Source organism: Camelus dromedarius, chromosome 6 (genome assembly GCF_036321535.1).
Source record: "Camelus dromedarius isolate mCamDro1 chromosome 6, mCamDro1.pat, whole genome shotgun sequence".
NCBI classification, from domain to species: domain Eukaryota; kingdom Metazoa; phylum Chordata; class Mammalia; order Artiodactyla; family Camelidae; genus Camelus; species Camelus dromedarius.
In genome coordinates this window covers 63,460,991-63,481,478 of record NC_087441.1, presented here as the reverse complement: position 1 = coordinate 63,481,478, position 20,488 = coordinate 63,460,991, and the positions used below count along the sequence as shown (strand labels likewise).

The 20,488-nt window shown below is 38.0% G+C and overlaps 1 protein-coding gene across 10 annotated transcripts in view; it reads right to left on the bottom strand.

Moving 5' to 3' along the window:
* Window positions 1–20,488, bottom strand: part of SNAP91 (synaptosome associated protein 91) — a 128,297-nt gene that overhangs the window by 66,381 nt on the left and 41,428 nt on the right. For all 10 annotated transcript variants that reach the window (XM_064486897.1, XM_064486899.1, XM_064486902.1 and 7 more), the window contains exons 3-9: window positions 20,285–20,427; window positions 19,573–19,648; window positions 18,256–18,358; window positions 16,439–16,532; window positions 15,040–15,151; window positions 7,723–7,829; window positions 3,085–3,126 (exon numbers count right to left, since the gene is read on the bottom strand). In XM_064486897.1, the coding sequence (XP_064342967.1) occupies window positions 3,085–3,126; window positions 7,723–7,829; window positions 15,040–15,151; window positions 16,439–16,532; window positions 18,256–18,358; window positions 19,573–19,648; window positions 20,285–20,427 (677 nt within the window). The remainder of the gene's footprint in view (window positions 1–3,084; window positions 3,127–7,722; window positions 7,830–15,039; window positions 15,152–16,438; window positions 16,533–18,255; window positions 18,359–19,572; window positions 19,649–20,284; window positions 20,428–20,488) is intronic.

Here is a 20,488-nt window from a genome sequence, read left to right as displayed (position 1 = left end):
AAATCCTTTTTTTGGAATCAACTCATAGTTGATTGTGAGTACAGGATCAAAAAGGAACCACAATTCAGATGCTTTAGATTCTAAAGCATCACTAAAACCAAATGAAAAAAAAAAGTCAAAAGATCATTTGAAATTTTAATCATCAGATCTAAGACACCACTGGAAAGTGCTGAGGAGAAATATTACAGTTCTGGTAGCATATTCACTTCTTACCCAGTAAAGTATTTCTGAATATTTTTAAAAAATTTCAATGATATTTATAAGTCATTTAAAATGCAGTTAAGGTGATAACTGGATAAAATCAAATAAATATGATAAAATCATACGCACAATTTTAAAAGGGCTACAGATGACCACAGCACTGGTATTTATTGCACATTTTCTAACCTAAAAGATATTCATTCAGTTCCTCTGTTTCATCTTGCTGCAAGAGGAATTCTAATATTTTTCAGTTAGGAGCAGCCTATCTCTACTCCTCGTCAATAGGTGGCCCTTCAGGTCCCCATCCCCTCTTCAGTCCTCTTCCTTGTTAGGTATTTTGTTCATTGTCACAGCTAGATTCAGTGGCTGTGGCGGCCACAGAGAAGCCTGACAGAGAGCAGAACCTAGTCTCGGATCTCAAGCTGAGTCCACACAACCTGGCATTTCTGACTCATCTTCAGATTAACCCTGGTCCAACATTATCTGAAGGACTAACCCTAGAACAGCTCACTGTCCAGCTCAGCACTGATTGGATTGTCGCAGTGGGTCTAAATCCCCAACTCAATTACAAGTCTCCATTAGACCTGTGGAAGGGGCTCTAAATAAAAATTAGGGAGTATGTTCATTAGCTCTATTGCTCACGATCCCAAGAGGAATCAAAATTAGGTTACTTATTAAGACATTTCAGAAGCACACAATATTCTTGAATTGAGATTTAAACACACACTGGAGAAATGAACTAGAGAATTTTTAAATTTTTTATGAGGAGGTTAATTTAAAAGTTAATCTTTTAATACTGAAATTTATGTGGCTCTTAAGGCCATCACAAAAGCAGAGGATATAGAGTTACCCTTCTAATGAATCTCTACCACAGAAGAGCTTTCTATTGGACCCAGAGCAAGATTTATCTTCTTTAAGGATGGGTCTCTGTTCCCCAAATTATGATAACACAGAATATACATCATTATATGCAATACTGTATCTCTGGACTTGCTAAGAGAAGATAATATAAATTATAATGAGGATTACAGGACCATTAAAAATTAAACCCAAATATGTAAATCCTTCTTTCAATGAAGTACTGTAATTTTCCAATTTTAAAAACAAAAAGGTATTTAAGTATTCCTTTAAATGTTTCCTTGTTTCCCTTCAGACTCTACCCAAACGGAGACAAATGAGGACTTATTTTCTATCTTTTTTTCATTCTTTTAGAAAAGTTTTTATTATTATTATTTTTAACAGAGGTACTGGGGATTGAACTGAGAACCTCAAGCATGCTAAACTTGTGCTCTACCACTGGGCTATTACCCTCCCGCCAAGGACCTATTTTCTTAACTGCCAGCCTAACAACATATCTAGTTTTACCGCCACTCCATAGTGAAAGCAGTCTATACAACTGAAATAAAGATGATTTACCATTTTCAAAAGCTGTTCACTGACTTAAGTATTTAAATATCTACTTTTTTTAGGTAAACAATGTATTATTTATCTGGGTTATTTTTAAAAAGTGCAATGTAAATGTTTATTATAATTAAATAATTTAAAATCAAAGCACACTGATTTTCTTTGCTTTTTATTACAGCATTACAAAATTCATAAATATTTATCTAATAAAGAGATTTTTAATAATCTTATGCACATTTAATTTTTAGCTATATCCAGGATGACACTCTTATTTAGGTATGTACCTGATCTCAAAGCAGCAAAAATATTTTGAACCAATATTCTGTCTATTAGAAGGTGCTATCTCCCAACTTTTAAACCAAAAAATACAATGCCATCATGTTCTAAACTGTTCTGTGAATCTCATTTATGAAGAATTCTTGGTATTTAACTGGCCTTTGAATAATGTAATTACAGAGACCATTCCTTTGGGTTTCTCTAATCTTTAATAAAAATTTAAGGTTAACATTATTTAAATATGGAAACATTTTAAGGGATTATAACGATAGTAAATTATTAAACACATTTTGATACTATTTAAAAGCGGGTAATCTTTCATTATGACAATTTTATTCAATTACAGTAACTTTTTTTTTTTTATTTACAAAGATAGAAAACCCATAGATTCATTAGTGGTATCTACAGCAGCTCTACGTGTGTTTTCTGTCATCTGTCCTAGAACATGTTAGGGACAGAAACTGACCATAACAGACTGACGAGTTAATTAAATAAAAACAGCCCCTGCCATTTATGAGAAAGGTCACACAGCAATTCTGCACGTGTGACTGATCTTGATTCTGTATCTGAGGAGCCGTACAATGTGCCCTGTTGACAGATAAAAGGATCGATAAGGAAGCACTACTATTATTTTGGCTCTCTAGATCGTCCCCAGAAAACCTCTCATCTACCACTACTACCTTTTACAAAAAAGGTTCATTTGTGTATAGAAATTCCTTCACTTGAGAGGGGAGACAAGAATCAGTGTAGCAGGACTGTGACAGCAGGATCCTCCCCATTCACGCCCCTCCTCCACGCCTGGGACACGCTGAAAACCAGGAGAAGCAGCAGGAAGACCAGTTCAAACGCTCTTACTAGATGCCCACGAATAGTCACTTCTCATGGGGAAAGCACTTTATAACCAGTATTCAAGGCCTCCTTGTGATTCAAGTTTAAGAATGAAAAAATGAGCTCAATAAGTAAATTCAGTTGCCTTTAAAGAAGAAACTACTTTTATAAGAGTAGGAAAGTCTTTGTATTACCTCCAGAAATGTATTCAATAGCTAGAAAAAATAAGCTTGAATGATTCCCAGGAAAGGTGATTGGTCTACCTTCAAAATGCATTAAAGCTTACAAGACTCTGTCTTAGGTCAGAACATTTACGGTAAACTATGGTGTAATAATTTCATGCATACTAAATTTTTCGCTCAGAGAATTACTTACCTGTGTGAGGTCAGGAATGTCACCTTTATCAATGCCAACTTGCTGTGGATTTAAAAAAAAGTTACTTAATAGGATATTTAAAATTAATTTCTTTACATTTATAGATCACTAAGAGAATGGGTTAAAACCACAGCTCAATCATGGTGTAAAATAATTGTTATTACACATACCAATCTCAATTTGAATATATGCTCTTTCTATAGTTTTCCACTCAACCTAAGAGCAATGATTTTGGTAACAGAGTTATACATAACAAATGTACAGAACTTTGCTAGAAGCCAAAAAAAGAATTAAGGACATTTCAATTAAGAAATTGAAGTGTGAATGGTTTTCTCCATGGTTAACAGCAGCTAAAAATTAAAAAAAAAATGCTTAGACTAAATTTACATTGTTAATTATACCCAGGGAAGGTTCATTTAATTTTAGTAACTTGCTCAGGGTGTAGTTTCCACACTTCCTCATATAGAGAGAACCATTTTGTTAGCTTCTTAACGTACCCTTCCAGAGTTTCTTTATGAATATCCAAGGAAATAGGAAGTAGGTAAATACATATTTATGTCCACATTATTATACAATAATAGTGTATTACATACAGTGGGATTATACTTTCATTTAACAATATATTTTAGAGCTATATCCATGTTAATACACAGAGTTCTCTCATCTTTTAAACAGCTTCCTTGCCCTGTGACGCAACAAGTCACCCATCAATGAACATTTAAGCTGCTTCCAATCGCTGGCCATTGTGAGCAGTGCTGCACGCATCATGTTGCACCTGTGTGGACACGTCCGCAGGACACTTTGAAGAAGTAGAATTACTAGCCAAAAGCATATGTGAATTTTTACTTTGGGCAGCTTGGGGAAGGAAAGGAGGGGAGGGAGGGGCAGAAAAAGAGAGAACTAACAAGAACGTGAACATGGGAATACATTAATAGAGGTGAATAAATGAGAGCATATAGGTATTCACTTCACAACTGTATCAATTCTCTTGTAGGTTTGAAAAATCACTTAAAATAAAAAGTTGGGGAAAATACAAATCATAACTTCAATTTGCTCTTTTTTTTTTAATATAAATGATAAGATTGAGGCTCAAAGAAACAAAGAGGATTAACCCAAGACTATCTCTGAGAAATGAAGTGATTCAACTGTGATGATGGAAACGTGGAAGGAAATACATGAAGTGTGAGTGCTGGGCTCCTACAGAGACAATCAGGCAAACTGCAGAGTGGAAAACCCATTTGTGTGTCAAATGCTGAGCTAACTTCTTTCCTTTGCCTTTTCTGTATCTACAGCTGGGTTTCTCAGCCTAGGCACTGCTGCCCTTTGGGGATGATAATCCTTTGTTGGGGGCTGTCTTGAGTGCATGGTAGGAAGTCAGCAGCATCCTTGGTCTTTACCCATTGGGTGCCAGCAGTCCTCTCCCTCCTCGAGTGTGACAATCAAAAATACCTCCAGATATTGTCCCCTGGGGAAGAAAGGGGAGCAAAACTGCCCGCTGTAAAGAACCACTAGTGTAGAGCCCCGGTCCTTATCCCTCTGTATGTCTCAGGCTGGAGATTCCTCCCAGAAGTATAATCGTTATCTGCTAATGACTGAAGTCTGGCTTTAGGGACGTCCTGATGCTTCCCTAAACTCACTTCTGTTATTTCAGATTATGGAAATTATAAACTAAGGCAATTCATTCTGTTTATTTCCGTATTTTAATACCTCTTGAGATGATCCATTAAAATATTATTATGAATGAAGTATTTTTGAAATTAAAGCATAACGGATCCTTAATATTGGAATCAACTTGGTAAAAAGTGATGTGTTTCTATTAAATGGATAATTCTGTAAAAGACAAAATTTAGGTGTTCTTTCTTTACACTGCTATTTTTACTGTCTTGAACCACAATGAAGTTGGAGGATGGAGCTGAAGTGTGAATGTATCACAGAGATCTCATCACTCTCTGTCTGCAAGTATTCTGGGAGACATAGCTCCTACGACTTGGTATTTACCTTAGAATAGCAAACTAAGAATAACTTAGCTCTGTAAAAGGGAAGCGCGTTTAGCAGAAATGCCTATTACCTGCAGAGTAACCCTCTTACAAGCTTTCAGTTGTCTGTTTTAGTAGACTTCAGTATTAGAATTTGAAACATGGGAAGTTTTCCACGCTTCACGCAAATCCTCTGCAAAATTTGGATATTTCCATAGAAATTACTCAACTACTCTACATTTAATACTGTGAGCACCTTAATGTTAACATTTGCCCAATAGCCTATATATAGTGGTATTTCTAAAATGACATTCTAGAATTCTTCCACACATTCTTCAGGCAAATAGTACTAAGTACAGGGGAACTCTCTGGTATCAGTCTGTACACACACACACCACACAAGTACCATTTGGTAGAAAGAGAAGCTTTCCACATTTGTTGAAAAATTTCTGTATTTACCAATCATAACCAAACCACTCAACATTGGTATTCAAACCAGTGGTGTTTAAATTATGAACAATGCAATTTAAATGAGAAAGAAAACACACAAAGTTATGGTCAGCCTGTTGTGATGTTTATGCTCTTAAACATATGTCTGTAACTCAGCATCCATTCTACAAAAAAGCCTTAGTCATAATGTTCAAATAAAAGTAAAATATTTATTACAATGTAATGTAAAGGAAGACTCTCAAAATGACATCTAATTTCTGTATATCTCCTTCTCAACAGCCTCAAATGGGCCTATGGTAACACGAGGTTATCAAGAGACACGAAGCATAATTTTACATGTAAGAACAGACGGAATTGATAAATTAGCACCCCGTTACTCATGGAGACTTTGAGCCCAGCCTTATGTTGCTGACTAGAGAAATATACACCCCAAACTGTAACCTCTCCAGCTCCTGACTTTTCCGACGTATATAATACCAGATGGCACCATAAAAAGTAATAAAATAATGCTATTTGCGGCAACATGGATGGCCCTGGAGATCATCATCGTAAGTGAAGCAAGCCAGAAAGAGAAAGGAAAATACCATATGATATCACTTATATGTGGAATCTAAAAAAAAAAAAAAAAAAAAAAAAAAAAAGCAAACGAACTTATTTATAAAAACAGAAACAGACTCACAGACATAGAAAACAAACTTATGGTTACCAGGGGGAAGGGGGTGGGAAGGGATAAATTAGGAGTTTGAGTTTTGCAGATACTGACTGGTATATATAAAATAGATAAACAAGTTTATACTGTATAGCACAGGGAATATATTCTATATCTTGTAGTAGCTTACAGTGAAAAAGAATATGAAAACGAATATACATATATTCACATATGACTGAAGTCTTGTGCTGTACACCAAAAATTGACACAACTTGTAAACTGACTATATTTCAATTAAAAATATCAGATGGGAAAATGGGGAAGCATGTGCACCAGGAATTAGTTGAACTATGAAATAACCTTCTGCCCTGGGTGCTTTGGTATAATCGATCCTTTCACAGAAAGGAATTAGGCAAATTTTACTAGATTATATTGATAACTAAGGTTAAGCAATGGGAAAATCATATCCAATACAAAAAATAAAACTTGTGTAACAGCAAAAGTTTCAAGCCCATTCCATCCTTCCTTAAAGACCACCATCAGTAAAGCCATGGAAATACACATGAACATGTTTTAATGTGTATGTAATTTATATAACCTAATCTTTACCTTTGGATTCCCATACTATATAATTTAAAAAGTTCTGATTATAAATTATATGGATTTAAGCTCAAGAGATAGCATTTTACAACATTATTTTGGTTTTGGAATTAGTGTGACAATAATCACTCTTGTGAATAAATGAAATATGAAAAAATAATGCATGGACTAGAGTGCTTTTGAAATGATGTGTATAAAGTGCTTGTTCTTTTGCTATATCCTCCAATGACAAAAACAGCAAAAACATGGCACGAATGTCCCATGTCCGCAGTGTTTGATGCTTTGCTGATGATCTTCAGAACCCCTGTCATAAAGCACTCCGGTCACTGCAGCGATCACTTAGTTAACATGTAAAATAAGGACACATTTGTCATCCTGACAAAGAACTATTACTAACAACATCGTAATTTCCACTATCAGTATGAATCAATCATTGGATTTCCTAAGAGGAAACACCAGTTTACAGGTAACCTCAGGAACAACCACTGTATGGTTACATAGCTACTGTGATTAAGATACAGAGGCATTCTTAAGAAACAATTTATAAACTTTATACAATTAATTATATTTTTATTTTTTCATTCTGTTTAAATCAGTGACAAAGTAAGAAAGGTCAGATCTTATGGTTGGTCATTTACATGCTAAGAACAATGGACAGACATTTCTGAGGGCTTTCTTCCCAGGGTACAATACAAAGGAAGCACCTTCCTTACAATCAGAGACAGCCACTAGGTGGAACAGAGGCACGGACCACCCTGCAAAGCTGTAAAAGAGCTCATTACCCATGAAACTTTTACTTGAACACAGAAGATCCTCTGATTGAAATGCAGGCATGCAGAGCACAGCTCTGAGTGACTTCTCAGGTCACTTCCAACCCTAATACACTGCGACTTTGTGGCAGAACGTCTTGCCAGGTTATAAACTCTATTGTTTACTCCAGATATGTGAGTTTACATTACTTACCTCTGCAACTTTGAGAAATTCAGACACGCGTGTCATTCTAGTTAGAAATCGTTTGTAAATTTCCAGAGCGTCTTTACATTGTCCTTTCTTCATTTCAAAAAACTTTTCTAGAAGAGATAAGCATTCCAGAAGAGTATTATATTCAATTTTCTACTAAGTTTATGTTGATACTACTTATGTTGATATTACTTAAAACTTTAATGTTTGAATCAAAACACCTGACACTAAAACTTATATGAAGTATTAAAACGTAAACAAGGGATGCCTAGGAACGGTGTTATGTTGTAAGGTATCTCACATAAAACAATTGAAATAATGAAAATGCACTTAAAGGAGAAGAATATATTAGCTGTCACAACAGGCTTACTTCACGATCCATGTATCCTAGTATTCTGTTTTGGAAAATAGCATCAAATTCTTGCCAGTAACAATCTCAAAAGTGATGACTGCATTCCACAGCATCCTTATTTTCTCACTAGTTCATTATAAAGCAATAATCTATAAACTTCCATGAAATAAAGTATTCTTTAAACTGTTTACACTCTGTATAAATTGATTCTTGCTTTTATTGGTCATAAGTTATTTTTTTTCAACCATTATAACATGTCTTTCAGGTATAAAACAGTGGAGTTTTGTGACTTTCTAGTCTATAACCATATCCTCTTTCTCAACCTCTAGATATCTAGACAGAAAAACAGAGGCTCCTTTTGCTGTTCTCTTCTGTGTCCCAAAACTAGAATTCAGTGGGGAGGAAGCAGTTCAGTGGTAGAACACGTGCTTAGTGTGTATGAGGTCCTGGGTTCAATCCCCAGGTACCTCCACTAAAAAAGAAAAAAAAAAAAAACCAACCTAGAATTCAGCCACGAATTATAATTGTGGTGTGAGAGTATATTTTCTCCATACACGTTCTGGAGAAAACAAGCACTTTGAGAGTGTTTTCCCCAGCCTGTCATTCATCAGTTCATACAGTCAATAATTACTGACACTGCAGATAGAGACACAGTCAGCCAGCGTCTACGGCAGCTCCCGGGCAGCTCTGGATCATAACCCACGGTTCAGTATCGTCAGGATTTTATATCTGCGCGTGGTTGAACACATGCTATTTTTGTGCTCTCTCACATTTGAAAGTTCTGGATTTCATTTGGCATGTAATTTTACTACCTCAAAACCATTTTTAATTTTCTTAAGAAACGTTTCATAATATGTAATTACACAAAGAACTAATTATTGACAGTAGCTACTCATTACCTTCTGTTGACAGTCTTTTGGGAATTTTACTTTTAACATGGACCTCCCCTGTCAGGTATTCAAGGGAAGCAAAAAGATCAAGAAAACACATATAGATTCCCACTTGTTAAGATTTGAGACAGAAGTGAGTCTTTCAAAAAAAGGCCAAATTTTAAAGATATCTTTTTTATCCACTCCTGTTTTCTCATGTTAGAGATAGAATTATGGTGCAATAAAGGAACAAATCTTCTTAGTTTAAACTTTTGAAAAGAAGGACTTATTTGGGTAAAATAAACTTCTCCTTCTTTTTAAACAATCTTCACATAAATAATTTTTTCCCAAATGTCTAAATTACTACAATCTAAGTTTATTTCTTTGTAATAGAGAAGTTAAACTGAATCATCTCAATTTCCTTTTAGAATTAATGCACGGAAATTTTAAGCAACGTTTCTCTGTCTCCTCTGGATGGATGCTTTTTAAACATTGTATCTTTCATGGTAATTTAGGATTCAGCAACAAGAGATTCAATAATGATGGCTTTAGGTTATAATCTCATTGTTGTTTCTGTAACATTGGTAATGACACAGAAAGCCAACATGCACTATCTATGCAAAGCTATGAAGTTCCCTTGTCCTTTTCGAGATCAGAGAAGTCAACACTTCTAACAGAGGGGATGGGCCACCCAGAAATGAGCCTCAGTCTTTCCTTCATACCAAAGATAACATATGTTGGTTTTCAGTATTTAAAATGATCAACTATGGATATTTGTAACATAGATCTTTATAACGCGCTGACGAATTCCCTTGTCATATTGGTACTTTCACAGAGTAACTGTCCTGGGAAAAGAACCAGATGAAAGGGATCTCGTCCTTGTGAAACAAACTGAGACTCTGCACATGGACTAATGACCACTGGTCAGGAAGGGAAGCACCTTCTTATTCACACATCAGAGTTTCATTCCTGGGGTAAAATGTCTGCGAAGGCTGGCACCTCGACTGATTTCAACATTGGATGTAAAGAATCAGTTGTGAAGTCCTTGACTGAAACTGACCCATAATACATGTATAAAGTTAATTCCTAGCACTATTTAGTAAACAAACAAAAAAGACCTGCCTCAAAACACTTGGGAGACTGAATGTACCTTCTACAGTGTTAACTTTACAAGAGCCATTTGACAACAATGCTAAATGAAGGCCACTGGACGCCAGAGTGCTGTGAGGCAAGAATGTAGCACTGATGCCTTTGAGAAGTCAGGTCTCTGAGATGGAAATGTACACCTCTTCTTCTTTTCTGCTCCTAATCTTAGCCAAGAGACTATCTTTTTCAAATTAAATGAAATAAAAATATATATTGAATGGTTATTATTTTAATACAAGGCGAAAATGCGTTCTTAGGACAACCTGTCTGTCAAGGCAACACAGTGAAACATTAAAGTAGAGCAGCATTTACAGAGTGGTTCAAGACAACAGAGGAGACTCCCAGGGTTTAACATATTTAGCTGCTAAATCAGGTGTAAAGGCGAGAAGCACAATGTTCTTGAAGCAGAAGTGGGCACAAAAACAGGGTGCACTGGGGAGAGAGGATGAGGATGAATCAGTAGCACTTCCCTTCTGACTGGCATGGATTTTAGGAAACAGGCAACTCAAAGATAACTGAGGTTTCAGGTTCAAAAGACTAATTACATACAAACATAAAGGAGATTCAGAAGGGTAGTTTCAAGAGTTCGGTTTCAGAGACTGCCGACATTTAGGTGAGAACACAGTATCTAAATTGAAGTGCCTACAAATAAGAAGACAGACAAAACTGAAGCTCAGAAGGAAGGGAAAAACTGAAATAATATATGTGAGACTCATCATAATGGTGATAGTAAGTTTTCCAGTGACGAACACACAGAGAAAGCAGAAGAGCAGACAGCCGGAAATGAACTCCAGGCGAAGCTCACGTCTGTGAGTTGTAAGGAAGAGTAGCTTCAGCCAGCAAGAGAGAATGGGGAAATCTATCTTGCTTGGCTTGTTGACAAAACTTGCCCACCTGAAATAAAGGTGATCTGCTTCCAAACCACATGCTATGGGCAGGAACCTTCCCCATGAAAGGCAAGACCTCCAAGGGCACTGGATTCGATGCTGGTGACTGGCTCACCCAACTCTGTTCTATCTTTTTCTAGACTGATGAGAAGTCAGGGATCTGGACACAAGTTGAGTTCTGCTCATGAGACAGACCTGGAGGATCTGGAAGGTGAAACTGGGGCAGCAGTGGGCTTCCTGTGTCTGCCCAGTGGTTTCTAATGACAAGTGATAAGACCCCGGAAAGGTGAGGTATCTTCCACGCATTCCACTGTCCTCCCTCCGGCTCCCTGGGCTTTGAGGAGTAATGGTCACAGTCACAACCACTTGATGGGACTCCCTACCCCGAGTGATAGCTTCAGGGGTCCATCCTCCATCCTCCCAGTGTTGCAAGGCAGCTGAGGTGGTGGCAGCAGCTTCTCGTCCCTAGCCTGCCTGAAAGTAATGGCCTCAGAAGTGGCAGCTTCCCTTCCCCAGTGTGCCAGAACTTACCACTCCAGGAGCATCTCCCGAGGTGGAGCCTAGAGCCACCTCCTGCAGGCTTCCAGTAATTACATGCGCACCTAAACCCCTGTAATGAATCCCTTTCTATTTCGAATGTGTAGAGGGGTTTCTGTTTTTTGAATAGACAACAGTATTTGGTAGCTGACATGCCTGTATAAATCAAGACCCTCGAAAATGTCAAAGGCGGGATTCTGGGATTAGATACATAAGCTGATTGAATTTGAAGGCAGTGATGACCACCTGCCACTAACAGAGAATTGGATTTTCAGAATCTGTGCTGTTAAAGGAGCAAAAATAATTACTTAACTGATCACCTATGGTTTTCTGAAATGAGCACCTAGAATGAAGCTTAATCAGAAGCAGCAGCTGCTGGGATAGACCACAATGAGGACAAGGCAGATAGAACTGTCGGGTGGAGGGCTGCTTCAGACTCCACTGGAGAGCTTAAAAAAGGAAAATGACACACAGGATTTAAAATTATTGGCTCAGGGCTGGAGTCAGACGGTGGTACTCCAAGCTGCCCTAAAATAATCTTATCCCTGCAGACACAGGGCTGTCGTCGCTAGAAGTCAGAGCGTCTATAATCTTGTGAGTTGCTGAATTACAACATATGTGGGTTAATTTCCAGCCTCACCATGGTCTCCTCTGTGAAAGTTAGGACTGTTTTTGAGACAGGAAACTGGAAAGTACTTGGGTGGATTCAAACCAAAGTGAGCTGCCCTCACTGGAAAAAGCTTTTTCTTCTCAGTCTGAAGGGGCTGGTCTTGCCTTGCTTGGAGATCCTGTAATCGACCCACCTTCCACAAGGCCCTGTCCCTTTACTTCCTAACCCCTCCCCCCCTTGCCAACTGCCTCAATACCTAGAACGAGGTGTAGAATCCAGCAATCCTGCACGGCCTCGGGGGACAGTGCAAAGTCTGACGCAAGAGGGAAAAAGCCTACATGGTAAAAAAAAGTATAAGATTGTGCAAATTCATGTTGGCAGGAGGGTTGCCAGATAAGATACAAGACACTGAGTTAAATTTAAATTGTAGGTAACAATTTTTAGCATCAGTATGTCCCAAATATTCCAGGGGACTTATTAATACTAAAAAAGTTATTCATGTTGATCTGCACGCAAATTGAACCAGGTGTCTTGTATTTTTCTCCTCTTGAATCTGGCAAATCCTAATGGAAAAAAACCTAGAGGATCTGAATAAATTCTAAGGTTTCTGAGCAGGAGAGGAGTATTACGTTATATTTTGTGATGTCATTGAAAATGTATCGATTTGCGTGAACATGCCCAAAAGCACAGGTTCAAAATGCTGGCCTGGGCATCTGGAAGTAGCTCTAACACTGAGCCAAACTGAAGCCCCCCAACACCGGCAGCCAGCGCACTCAGGCCCTCATTAGGAATGCAGATTTTCAGGCTCTACCCCAGACCTACTGAATTAGAAACTCTGGGTTAGTGTCCAGCAACCTGAATTTTAATAAGCCCTTCAGATATTCTTGAACAAGAGCCTTCAAACACAGCCAAAAGCATTTATTCCTACTCTTCTGCAAAAGGACCTTTACCAGAGTGACTATGCACAGGGGAAAGAGATACACCCAGGGTTTTCAGGGACATGGACTCTAAGCGGATGCTATTCTCCAGGGATCCAAAATCTCACTATGTCTTCCACCAATTTGAGTGGAGGCTGTCTGGGGATTAGGAGATTTAAAAAATTAGATCCAGTGGGTACACAAAACAATCAGTGGTCCATCTTCCCAGTTTCCTGAATATATAGTTGAAATAGAAATACTTTAAAACTAGCAGAATCCCCACACTGGTTTCTTGATCTCTGCAAAGGTACAGGGTAGCAATTCCATTGTATTCCCAGTTAACTTGCGTATCTGGTTCATGCAAAAGATGAACGGATTTTAGAGACTAACAGTGGGTTACTATAAACTCAACCAGGTGAGTTTGACTCCTACTGGCAGAGACCCAGATGTGTCTTCCTTTCCAGCATAAAATCAGCACAGCTCCTGACACCTGACAGGCATCTATTAAACTAGGAAATGCTTTTATATCTACCCCCATAAACAGAGCCTGTCAGAAGCAGTTTGCTTTCATCTGGCAGGGATGCTGGGACACACTTATTATCTTATTTCAAGGATATCAACCTCTCTGGCTGTCTTAATGCTACTGGGTATCATTTGGTGACATCAGGATGCTTGTACCTAGAGGGCAAGAATTTCAGGTATGCTAGGTGTCTTAATAAGTCACATGCATGTCAAAGGGTAGGAGACAGAATCTATTAAAGTTCAGGGACCTGCTACCCCAGTGAAGTTTCTGAGGGTCCAAAGGCCCCCTCCATATGGAAGACACATTGCTTCACCTTGCACCCCCTCTCACTAAATGCAGGCAAAAGTTTTGCTGGGCTTCTCTGGTTTTGGCGGTAATATATACAACATGCATATGTGCTGTCTAAACAGAGTATCTGGGATGGTGGCAGATATAAGCAGGGCCTAGATCAAGGAAGACACTGCAATTGTTCCAAACCAGAGCCGCGTGGGCCTTTGTTCCTACAGATCTAAAGGTCCTCCAAGTGTCTGCGGCAGATCCAAACACTGCAGGATGGCTCCAATACACTCCAATTGGAAAATACAACAGAAGCCTCTGGCACTTTGGACAGGGGCCAAGTCTCTTTCAGACAGTAACTCATCTCCTTTGGAAAAAACTGCTCTTGGGTTGCTTCGAGAGACTGAGGTTCTGACCATGGAGTATCAGGCGATCTCTAATACACCAAACCATAGAGTGGACAAGTGCGAGAATATTCTCCATCATCACATGGAGGTGGTAATAGATGAGACCGATCTCAAGCAGCTCCTGAACACCCATGTAGGCCGTGTGGAGAGATGGCTCGTGTTCCCAGGGCACTTACATCTTCTACAACCTACGTGGGTGTTCAGGCATGACTTGAGGTCTCTGAGGAGTTCCCTCTGACCAGCTGACAGAGGGACAAAAGAATTCAGGCTGGGTTTAGAGATGTTTTCTCATACTGGAAGCAGCTGGAAGTGGTCTGCTGAATCATCATGTCCCAGAAAGGGGTGACCTTGTCAGCAGGAAGAAATTTTTTTCTTGTAGGCCAAACTTGAAGTGTGTCTCTCTATCTGATGTTCACTTTATGGGAAAGAAAGATGGTGAGACATACGGAACTCCATCAAGATATGAGCAGCTGCAGGGGTGGTATCAGAGGTAGGTGAAAGCACAGCGGAAGAGTTACTTATCCTTACGGGACTCATTCCAAGAGGCAGAGCCTACAACTTGCTCCTTCAGGCACTCCAAAATTCTGTGAGCACCAAAATCTCTGTCTGAAACCCCTTTCTGCTTAAAACATATGGCGGGCTTTCCATTCCCTGCATCAAATCTGGACAGAAGAATTCACGCAGAAACGTGACCTGAATGAGTCATGTATGTAGATTTTTATGAAGTCTGCAGTGTCCAAATCTTTGCATTCTGATACAGACTCGACTCACAGACACCAGTCAGTAAATTACCTACCAAGTAAGTTAATAACTCCATCGTTGTAGCAAGCAAAAAGTTTGATAAGGTCCTTGAAAAGAAGCATAAATGCAGCATTTATGACACCATTTGTTAGTTCATTTGGATGTACCTAGAAAAAGATGAAAATTTCATATGTTAATGGCATATCATCAAATGACAATTCTTCTCAGAGCACATTAAGATGTCTCAAATGATTACCAAGAAATTCACTCATATTCAACAAACGTATAACTCTTTTAGGAACCCTACCAATGTCAAAAGATGGACTGCCCATTTTTTTTTTGCATCAGTTTAAGTCAATGGGAGTTAGTCCTATTAACTCTAATAAGACATATACACAGTTTATGTGATCAGTGATCCACAGATCAATGAAATCCAACTTTTGGACACCTGGACTCTTGTTGCTTTTACTATGTCATATTGCATTCTTCCTTCCCTGATGTAACATTCTCTATAGAGGGGTGGAGGCTCCAGGGACTCAGAGGAAGCACAGAGTAGGGGACAGAGACCCGAGCCAGCTACCCCTAAAATAACTCCTGAGACTCAGAGCGTGCATTTACCCACCAAATACTCCAATCGCCAACACAAAGCATAATTTCTCTCCATCCCCCAATCCTTGCTCACAACTCCCCAAGCTCTGCTCTTTTTCCTTTTGTGACTTTTCTCCTTTAATTAAGATAGTACCATTCTTAATGGTAAGGAAAGCAAAGAAAAATGAATGAATAGAAAGAAAAAAAGTTAAGAGAATTCCATATACACCTAGTGAAGTCTTTACTGTAAAATCTGTCAAAACCAGGAAACTGATATTGATACAATCCACTGATCTTACCCTGGTTTCCCCAGGTTTACTTGTTGTGTGTGTGTGTGTGTTTGATTCTATATAATCTTACTACACGTGTAACTTAGTGTATCTACCACCACAGTTAAGATATAGGTAAGATTTTAAGAAACAAGCCATGTTGGTATTGCCAGGAAGAAGGACCACATCACCACAAAAATTATTCTCTTTGGTGGATGGTGCTATTTAAGCAGTCTCTATAAAATGACTTCTAACAGCAGGCTGGGTTATTCAGCTGCCTGAATGTACTTTCTGCAGCTACTTCACCCTGTCAAACACAACAGGAGGCCGCAATCCTGCTTTGAACATGGGGAAAAAGACAAGAATGCACCACTCATGTTTTCCATGACTTAAGTAAACACCTGGTAAACGGCTCTGACCATCTGGACAACCAAAACCACCTTTATTGTGCTAACAGCCTAAAGTAAGTGCTCATCTAATTTATCTCAATGAGGGAGAGCTAAACCTGCTTCCTGAGAAAATGCTTTATCTGTAGCCCACCCTTGAATAAAAGGCAATACTGATTGTGTAAGAAACAGTTTATGGTGAGATACATACATCAAATTCCAGCAGTGCATCAATTTGTCCCTGTAGTATGGGCATACTCTTTAGTAGCTTTTCAGGAGCCATGGTCCTCATTACACCATCAGCCCTACGATTAAAAAAAAAAAAAAGAAAAAGGTAAAATTTACTTGTATGTGGAAAATTCGAGACCACGTGCATTGTTCTGAGCTGCACCCCCCCATTTCCATGTTAATCTCATGCGGTGATTTCGAGATGTGAAGAGGTTGTGGTTGGTTTCCCTCCCTCACCCACTGTCTCTCCTCAACCACACAGGCAAGGCTCTCTATGCACTGCCTTCAGGAAGGAAAGCTATGTGGTCTGGATAAAGGAGGTCAGCTGAATTTATAAGTGGATTTTTCTACATCTGTAACAGAAATACTAGTATTAAAAGTCTAGGTTTCCTAAACCCCAGTTTCTTTGCTTTTGAGAAAGAGAGAGAAAATGTGTCTTAGAAGTCTCCAAAACCTATAGGACTAGGAACAAAATTTATACAATTTACCCATCAAGTGAAGAAAAATGCATTCTGATACGCAGTTTGGCCAAACAGAGCTGAATTTCACCAGCTGCAGAGAATGCGACTGGAGGTCAGTGCTGAAGGGGGCAGCACAGGGGGCACTGAACGCTCTACCAACTGCCAGGCCTCTGAGGGAGCCCCGTACCCAGTGATGGTCAAGGAGCGGCAGTACTGAAACAGCTGAGGAAAACGCCCAGGCGGTGGGAATGGGCTGATAAAGACAGCTATCAGGGCCCCTCCCACTTCCACAGTAGGGAAAGCACCCTGAAGTGCCCTTATGTACCCAAACGGGGGCAGAAGTGGACCTACTGTGGTGAGGTCACAATCCAGCCGAGAATATCAGGCCTGGTTGCCCAGGGCATGTAAGAAGTCAGAGCAAGGCATATGAACTAGAACCATCTCAAATGAGATGGCCATGAAGTCAAAACCTTCATTTTATCAAATGTTCACCCATGAGAAGCCAATATACTTTGAATAGGTGAGTTTATCTTTCTCAGCACCATGGTTAAAAAAAAGAAGCAGTTCAAAGCTAAGGTTAGGTCAACTATTAGAAACAAGAGTTATATCTTTTTGTGTGAATTCTTGAGGCTATAATATTAAACCTTCTACAATATGTTGCCCTTATTTCAAGTTAGAAGCAGGTTCAAGATTTGCACAAATTTATGGTTGAACACTTCTGCTTAAATTCAAACTATTAAATTTAGAGGGAAATAAATGGTAATTATGAACTAAAATGCAAGTGTTTCTATTTCAATGAGATTTTCTTAATCAATGGTTAGTATTAATAATTAGTTTAATTATGGTGTGTGTGCATGTGCACACATGTGTGTGTATAACAATAGGACAGTATTACAGATCTTCACCATATACTTCACCAAGTTCAGTTTCACCCCAATCAAAACACGTGAAGTTTTTAAAAAGCCACATTGAAGTAACTATCGTCAACTACAGCCCAAACTCCCCCTGTACTTTTAAATGAACCTTGTTTAAATTCTCTCCATTTAAAATTATTTAAAGGTGTAAAGGTGTTCAAGAACTCTGAATTGATTTTAGCAAATAAAATGGTATAGCACGTCAACTGTGAGCAGAAATCAATTTTCTGCATGAAAATATAAACAAAGGAACACATATTGCAACCTCAAGACTAACCTCTGTAATACTGAGTTTCTTTTTTCAGGTGATTATAAGCCAGGCCTTCATGACTGAAATTAGTTGGCATTTAACTTAGTTAAGATAAATCAAGTATGCCTCAAAGACTTACTCTGCTCAGGGAAGTATGAGAAAGAAGAAAACATACCCTTTCTTCACTCTGGCAAAATCAAATGCCATCTGTCTGTAAGAGAAAGCCTTTTCATTCAAATATCTGCTATAGCGCCTTATGAAAGTAGACATATCATAACCTGGAGGAAGGGGCAGAGGAAATAAAATTAATAAAATACCTTCAACTGGGCTTTGCTTAGTACCAGTTTTTTAAGTTCCTTAAATGTAAACAATTCTAAAATGAGGTCAGCAAGTGTATCAGACAGGCCTCAGTTAAGTCCTAGTTCAGGGAAAAATATTTTAGGCATGAGACATTCTGAAACTATTCAATTTCGTTACGCTACTATCCTTGTACAGATTCCTCTTCTGATTTTTCCTTGCATTTTTGTTCACTGTTTCAAATAAGCACCTGTTTTAGACTTAATACGTGTAGTTGTCTGAGAACGATCCACCTGCTTGGTGTGCTTGCCTTACGCACAATGGGCAACCAGTAAATATGACGAACGGACAAATGATTGCAGTTCAAATTCTATTAATTTACAAAAAACATTAAAAACTGGATTTTTTAAATTGGGAAAGTATTTTTCATTTCATTGCTTTCTTACATCTTCATAAACAAACAATTGAGGGCCTAGAATACTCACTGTTACTTTTAAAGGTAAACATTGAAAAAGACAAAACAATAAAAACAGATTTGTAGATACTAACTAGTATATATAAAATAGATAAACAGCAAGATCCCACTATAGAGCAAAGGGAACTATACTGAATACCTTGTAATGGCCTATAATGAAAAAGAATATGAAAAGGAATATATATATATAAATGAATCACTATGCTGTACACCAGATAAACACATTATAAACTGACTATACTTCAATAAAAAAAAAGATACATAATTCACATGCTAAATTGTCTAAAAACTAAATATTTGAAAGCCACTATAAAGTAACTATATGAGATCACTCATATGTGGAATCTAAAAATTAAAAAAAAAGAACATAAATACAAAACAGAAACAGACTCATAGACATAGAATACAAACTTGTGGTTGCCAAGGGGGAGGAGGGTGGGAAGGGACAGACTAGGAGTTCAAAATCCGTAGATACTGACAGGCATATGTAGAATAGACAAACAAGATTATACTGTATAGCACAGGGAAATACATACAAGATCTTGTGGTAGCTCACAGCAAAAAAAATGTGATAATGAATATATATGTACGTTCATGTATAACCGAAAAATTGTGCTCTACACTGGAATTTGACACAACATTGTAAAATGACTATAACTCAATAAAAAAATGTTTATAAAAAAGCATTAGCAAAAAAATGTCAAAACACAATATTCTCACCATGGGATCCACTTTTGTCCAAAAAATTGCTGAGATTGAATAGTGTATTTCTAGAAGCCAAATACTGAATAAATCTCTGAAAAACAAAAATTAGAATTATCAAATTCTCAAATCATTAAACGATTTCTGATACTAAAGGGAATTTTTTAAAATATAAATTCTCATTGTGATCTTTTTAACTTGGAAAGAAGTTTCCTGGTCTGCGGGCTTTCTCTGAGGGTGAATAAAGACTGACTCATACTCATGAATTAGAATTAAATCATATGCTCTTTCATTTCTGCATATAACAGAAACACTGCAGTTTAATAGGATTTAGTAGGTATCCTAAATAAAGTGGCTAAGTTTTAGTCTGTCAGTATTCTCCAAAATTAAACATTTTTATGAAAGCAATTGTCACTTAGAGGCACAAAGGAATATTTCCTACAGGAAAGATAATTTTGTTGTTCCTTTGTCCCATCATCTTTGTCCATTAAATATGGCATATACATAGCTAATACTTCAATATTGCTAAGACAATGTCTGACAACACTTTTTTTTGAAAAATAGGTAAAGAGAAAATCAAAATTGTACTCCAGATGATTTTGAACCATACATTTCCTCTTATTTTTCTCCTAATTAATGAAAGCCCAAAGGGCCTTCAGTTAGCACCATCTTCTCTATAAAAGCCTCCATCCCTGACCAAAAAAGGCAAAGTTAAGTTCACATGGTTTACCTCATTTCCATGCACCATTAGATGATGTGTCGTGACTAACGCTTTAAATACAACCACCCAGCTACTATTGGTCGCCCGCTCAAAGAGCGTGTCTGCCATCTGCGGAATATTAACGTTGGTCTCATTGGTGGCCTGGATCAAATCTACGAGAATAGAAGGTTTTGGTCAATGATACTAATCACTGCAAAAAAAATTCACCTCAAA